The sequence below is a fragment of the Empidonax traillii genome, unplaced genomic scaffold (genome assembly GCF_003031625.1).
Source record: "Empidonax traillii isolate 1590-97213 ecotype Southwest subspecies unplaced genomic scaffold, ASM303162v1 scaffold2224:size42161, whole genome shotgun sequence".
Lineage (NCBI taxonomy): Eukaryota > Metazoa > Chordata > Aves > Passeriformes > Tyrannidae > Empidonax > Empidonax traillii.
This window is the reverse complement of record NW_020957417.1, coordinates 8,881-15,435: the sequence shown is the minus strand read 5'-3', so window position 1 is coordinate 15,435 and position 6,555 is coordinate 8,881. Positions and strand designations below refer to the sequence as shown.

Genomic DNA, 6,555 nt, shown 5'->3' with positions numbered 1-6,555 from the left:
GAGTCATCATCACCTGACAGGAGAGGCTTGGATTGCTCCTCCATCCTTTGTGTTCTTCCACGACCTGGGAGGATCAGCAGCAGAAATCCAGGGAATTCTGACCCCCCTTTTTTTTGTGTCATCCCCCCGACACCTTTCAGGACGTCCTCCCTGCGCTGGAACGCGGGCACCAAGGAGCGGATGCTGATCAAGGTGACGGAGCGCGAGCCCAGCTTCCTGCTGCACCAGGGCAACGGCTACGCCGCCGACCCGCCCGCCATGCCGCGCTCCCGCCGCCCCTCGGGGGGCCAGCAGCCATCCCCCGGCCTGCAGACCTTCTCCTCGGACGCCGACAGCTCCGGCTCCGTCTTCTTCCCGGAGAGGAAAGCGTCTCCCTTCCCGAAGCGGGCCGAGCACGGGGGCGGCTGCTCCCCCCTGCTGGGCCGGGCCGACTCGTTCTGCTCGGCGCTGCAGGCCCAGCCCCGCCGGGCCTCGGGCGAGTCGCAGCCGTCGTCGCCGCGCTACGCCTATGAACCCCCCCTCTACGAGGAGCCCCCCGTGGAGTACCAGGCGCCCATCTACGACGAGCCCCCCGTGGACATGCAGTACGAGGCCGGCGGCGGCGGGGCCTACAAGGCCGCCTCGCCCCAGAAATCGCCGGTGCGGAAGCCCCAGCCCTTCCTGCAGTCGCCCAAGCAAGGCCCCAACTCGCCCTACCAGCAGCTGGTGCTCACCAAGCAGAAGTGCCCCGAGCGCTTCATGAGCCTGGAGTACAGCCCAGCCGGCAAGGAGTACGTCAGGCAGTTGGTCTACGTGGAGCAGGCGGGCTCCAGCCCCAAGATGAAGACGGGCTTGAGGCACAAGTACTCCCCCAACCCCATCGGCGGGTCCTACTCGCTGCAGCACAGCCCCTGCCTGCTGCGGGACCAGCGGCTGGACGTCAAATCCGGCGATTACAGCAGCATGGAAGGGCCCGACTTCTGCCCCGGCGGCGGCGGCCAAGCGGCCCAGGGCGAGGACTCCATGTCGTGGTCCAGCCAGCAGGACACCCTGTCCTCCACCGGTTACTCACCCTCCACCAGGAAGAGGAAAAGCCGGAAGCCTTCGGTGGCCCACGAGCCCAACGCCTCGGCCGCCGACGGCTGCGGGGAGCGGGAGGCGCCGGCCGAGCAGATGCTGGGGGACGAACGGGGGCCCAACCGCTCGCCCATGAACCGGACGGAGAGCAAGGCGGCCGAGGCCTTCCCGGAGCCCTTCCTGGCCCAGGCCAGGCTGGCTTGGGAAGCGCAGCAGGCCCATTACCACATGAAGCAGAGGAGCAGTTGGGATTCCCAAAAGGACGGGTCGGGCTACGAGAGCGATGGTGCCCTCCCCCTGCCCATGCCGGGCCCCGTGGTGAGGGCCTTCAGCGAGGACGAGGCGCTGGCGCAGCAGGAGAACAAGCACTGGAAGAGGAACACCTTCGAGAAGCTGGGCTTCCCCCAGATCCTGCTGGAGAAGAGCGTCTCCGTCCAGACCAACCTGGCCTCTCCCGAGCCCTACCTGCACCCGTCCCAGGTAATGCCCTCCGGGAACAGCCGCGGGGCCGGGGATGCAGCGCGGGGCCCTCGGAGGAGGAACCCCCTCAGAGCTGGTCCTTGTTAACCTGAGCCCCCAAAGAAGTTGGTCCTTGCCGAGGTGGTGCCACAAGGAAATCGGTCCTTGGCAAGGTGGTCCCTCAAAGCTGGTTCTGACTAACCTGGTCCCTCAAAGCTGGTCCTTGGCAAGGTGGTCCCCCAAAGTGGGTCCTGGGCAAGGTGGTCCCTCAAACTTGGTCTTTATTAACCTGGTCCCTCAAATAAGTTGGTCCTTATCAAGGTGGTCCCTCAAAGTTGGTCTTTATTAACCTGGTCCCTCAAATAAGTTGGTCCTTATCAAGGTGGTCCCTCAAAGTTGGTCTTTACTAACCTGGTTCCTCAAAGCTGGTTCTTGCCAAGGTGGTCCCACAAGGAAGTTGGCCCTTATCGAGGTGGTCACTCAAAGTTGGTTCTGACTAACCTGGTCCTTGTCCCTCAAAGTTGCTGCTTGACAGTGTGGTCCCCCAAAGAAGTTGGTCCTTGGCAAGGTGGTCCCTCAAAGTTGTTCTTTACTAACCTGGTCCCTCAAAGTTGGTCCTTGGCAAGGTGATCCCTCAAAGTTGGTCCTCACTAACCTGGGCCTTCAAAGAAATTGGTCCACAACAAGGTAGTCCCTTAAAGTTGATCTTCACTAACCTGGTCCCTCAAAGAAGTCGGTCCTTGGCAAGGCGGTCCCTCAAAACCTTGGGATGAAAGAGCCACAAAGACACCAGCATTCCAGGATCTGCTTCCTGGGCCTGTTCCCAGATATTCCACTTCATCCACTTCATCCTAGACGATGAAGCCACCGGGACCACGGATTGTCCATCCCAGTTGTCCTTGTTGGCTTTCTCTGTGCTGGTCACCAGCTCTTTGGGTGTCCCACCACCTCCTGGGGTGATGTCCACGAGCTGTACTGGGTCCAGGAAGAGGAGGCCACTGCTCTGCAGGGGTCCTTGCTGACCTGGTGCCCTGCAGGGTTCATGGGTAAATCCCGGGCACTTCGTGGCCATCGGCACCCGGGATGTAAAGGTGGAACATCCGTGTTCCTCACAGCTTGGAGGAGTCTCCAATCTCCTCCTGTGGCCGCTGGAGAACCCCCTTGGAAGGTGATTTGGGGCAGACAGGGTTTGTTGGTGAGTTGGTTTCTTGGTTGGTTCATGGGTTGATTGATTGGTTGCTTGATTACTTGCTGGCTTACTTGATTGATTGGTTTGTTGGTTGATTGGTTGGTTGGTTGGTTGAGTGGTTTATTGGTTGATTGGTTGGTTGATCAGTTGATTGGTTGGTTGATTGATTGATTGCTTATTGGTTGTTTGATCAGTTGGATGGTTGATCAGTTGGTTGGTTGATCAGTTGGTTGGTTGATTGGTTGGTTGATCAGTTGGTTGGGTGGTTGATCAGCTGGTTGATCACTTGGATGACTGATCAGTTGGCTGGTTGTTTGGTTGATTGGTTGGTTGGTTGATCAGTTGGTCGGTTGGTTGGTTGATCAGTTGGTTGGGTGGTTGATCAGCTGGTTGATCAGTTGGGTGACTGATCATTTGGCTGGTTGTTTGGTTGATCAGTTGGTTGGTTGATTGGTTGATTGGTTGGTTGGTTGATCAGATGGTTAGTTAATCAATTGGTTAATAGGTTGGTTGATCAGTTGGTTGATTGGTTGGTTTTTTGATCAGTTGGTTGGTTGATTGGTTGATCAGTTGGTTGATCGGTTGGTTGATCAGCTGGATAGTTGATCAGCTGTTTGATCAGCAGGATGGCCGATCAGCTGACCACCTGCTCAGCGCCAGCCCCTCCCCCCTGTAACTCCCCCTGCCCGCTGTGTCCCGCAGTCCGAGGACCTGGGCGCGTGCGCGCAGTTCGAGAGCGGCCGCCAGAGCCGGAACATGATGCCCAGCGCCAGCTGCGTCTTCCCCACCTTCAACCTGCGCAAACCCTCCTCGGAGACGGACATTGAGAACTGGGCCTCCAAGCACTTCAACAAGCACACCCAAGGCCTCTTCCGCCGCAAGGTCTCCATCGCCAACATGCTGGCCTGGAGCAGCGAGTCCATCAAGAAGCCCATGATCATGACCAACGACCGCAACGTCAAGAAGGAGGCGTGCGAGATCTTCAAGCTCATCCAGATGTACATGGGCGACCGCCGGGCCAAGACGGACCAGCTCAACGTGGCCTTGGAGATCGCCACCAAGGGCTGGAGCATGCAGGGCCTGCGAGACGAGCTCTACATCCAGCTATGCCGCCAGACCACCGAGAACTTCCGTTACGAGAGCCTGGCCCGGGGCTGGGAGCTCATGGCCATCTGCTTGGCCTTTTTCCCGCCCACCCCCAAATTCCACTCCTACCTAGAGGGATACATTTACCGGCACATGGATCCGGTCAATGACACCAAAGGTAGGTGAGAAACCACCCAGTGGCCTCTGGGACGTGTCCTTGACCAGGTTGGATGAGGATTTGGGAGTGATGTGGAAGGTTCCGGGGGGGTGGAACGAGATGATCTTTAAGGTCCCTTCCCACCCGGAATGTTCCGTGGCTCCTGTGACGTCACAGCCCCATTATTTGTTATTTGTTTGGTTCCTTTCCCACTCGTCGAGTTCCTTCTTGGAAAGGTGGGTGAGGAGCTGCCCCCAGTGAGAGTTTTCCCACCCTCCTCCTCTTCCTCCTCCTTCCCGGAAATCCCTCTGTGGGATGGGAGCCGGAGGTTGCTGTGCCAGCGTCACCGCGGGACGGGCGTCACCCGCACCAGGGGTGTCCACGAGGGACTTCCAGAAGCTTCTCCCACCCCAGGGACACCCCTGGAGGTGTCCAACTCATTTCCCACCGGATTCCACACCCAGAAGTTCTCCCGGAAGAGGCTCTGCCCCCCCCCCCCATCTGTCCAATCCATTTTCCCCCTCGGGGTCATTCCCAAATTTTTGTCATTTGGAGTTTTGTGTTTTGATTTTCAGGAGTTTCGTTTGGGTTTTGTGTTTCGAGTCATTGCTTCGTTTGGTCGTCATGTTGGGGGTTGATTTGCATCCTCATTTGCATATGATTTGTTTGTATTTGCATATGATTTGTTTGTATTTGCATTTCGTTGTCGTTTCTGGTTGATTTTTGTTTTCGTTTTATTTTATTCTTTTGATTTTTACTTTGATTCAGTTTTTGTGTTTTTTTCATTTTTTGTTTTTAATTTGAACTTTCATTTTTGCATTTTTATTTTTCTTGACTTTTCCCTGATTTTTTACTTTTCATTTTAATTTTCTTTTATTTCTGTATATTTTAATTTCATTTTTTATTTCAAGTTCCTTTTATTTCTGTATCCTTTATTTTAATTTCATTTAGTTTTTTATTTCAATTTCCTTGGTATTTTTTCTTACTTTTATTTTAATTTCTTTTCATGTTTTTGTTTTGATTTAATTTTTTTAATTTCATTTAATTTTTTTCATTTTTATTTCCATTTTTTATTCTAATTTTTATTTTCCTTCCTTATTTTCATTTCTTATTTCATTTCTTATTTCTTATTTTCATTTTTTATTTTAATTTTTTATTTTCCTTCCTTATTTTCCTTTATTATTTCCCTTTCTATTTTCATTTATTATTTTTGTGGGTTTCTTTTCACTTTTTATTTTTAATTTTATCTTTTCATTTTTATTTTCTTTTTTATTTTCATTTTCTGTTTTCTTTTTTATTTTCATTTCTTCTTTCATTTCTTATTTTCATTTTTTATTTCCATTTTTTATTTTCCTTTCTTATTTTCCTTTTTTATTTCCCTTTTTATTTTCCTTTTTTATTTTCTTTTTTTTTTCCCTTTAGTTTTTTATTTTATTTCCTTTTTTTTTGTAGGGATTTTTTCTATTTTTAGTTTAATTTTTTATTTAAATTTCTTATTTTCCTTTTTTATTTCCTTTTTTATTTTCATTTTTTATTTTCATTTCTTATTTTCATTTTTTATTTCCTCTTTATTTTCCTTTCTTATTTTCCTTTATTAGTTCCCTTTTTATTTTCATTTTTTATTCTTTAATTTCTCTTTTTATTTTCAATTTTTATTTCATTTTTATTTTCATTTCCTATTTTCATTTAGTTCTTATTCCATTTTTATTTTCGTTTTTATTTCCATTTTTACTTTCATTTTTATTTTCATTTTCTTTTCTTATTTTCCTTCATTAGTTCCCTTTTTATCTTCATTTTTTATTTTCCTTTCTTTCCTTTTTTATTTCCCTTTTCATTTTCATTTTTTATTTTCATGTTTTTCTTTTCTCTTTTTATTTTGATTTTAATTTTCATTTTTATTTTCCTTTCCTATTTTCCACTCTTATTTTCCTTTTATTTTAATTTTTTATTTTTGTATTTTTCTTTTTGCTTTTTATTTTAATTTTTATTTTATTTTTTATTTTCATTTTTATTTTCTTTTTTTTCATTTCTTATTTCATTTCTTATTTTCATTTTTTATTTTCTTTTTATTTTCCTTTCTCATTTTCCTTCATTATTTCCATTTCTTATTTCCATTTTTATTTCCATTTTTATTTCCATTCTTATTTCCATTTTTATTTCCATTCTTATTTTCATTCTTATTCCCATTTTTATTTCCATTTTTATTTCCATTTCTCATTTTCATTTCTTATTTTCATTTTTTATTTTCCTTTTTTATTTCCCTTTTTATTTTCATTTTTTATTTTTGTGGTTTTCTCTTTCTTTTTTAATTTTCATTTTTATTTTCATTTTTATTTCCATTTCTTATTTCCATTTTTTATTTCCATTTCTATTTCCATTTCCATTTCCATTTCATTTCCCTTCCCTTTCTTTCCCCTCCATTGTTTCCCCCCCTTGTTCCCTCCCTCCCGTGAGTTCCTTTTCCGTCCTCACCTTCCGTGTGTTCCGGGCCCCCCCGGGTGTCTCTCCCCAGTGACGCGGCACATCCGTCACCTCCTGGAAAGGACCAATCAGAAGAAACCCAAATTGCGAAAGAAACCCAAGCCCCAAATCGAGGAGCGCCATGGTA

At 47.5% G+C, this 6,555-nt stretch overlaps 1 protein-coding gene across 1 annotated transcript in view; it reads left to right on the top strand.

Moving 5' to 3' along the window:
- The window catches only part of ARHGAP39 (Rho GTPase activating protein 39), a gene marked incomplete at both ends in the record, with an annotated part of 25,490 nt that overhangs the window by 10,258 nt on the left and 8,677 nt on the right, over nucleotides 1-6,555 (top strand). The window contains 3 exons of the mRNA XM_027909572.1: nucleotides 141-1,536; nucleotides 3,407-3,968; nucleotides 6,460-6,552. Coding sequence (XP_027765373.1) covers nucleotides 141-1,536; nucleotides 3,407-3,968; nucleotides 6,460-6,552 — 2,051 coding nt within the window. The remainder of the gene's footprint in view (nucleotides 1-140; nucleotides 1,537-3,406; nucleotides 3,969-6,459; nucleotides 6,553-6,555) is intronic.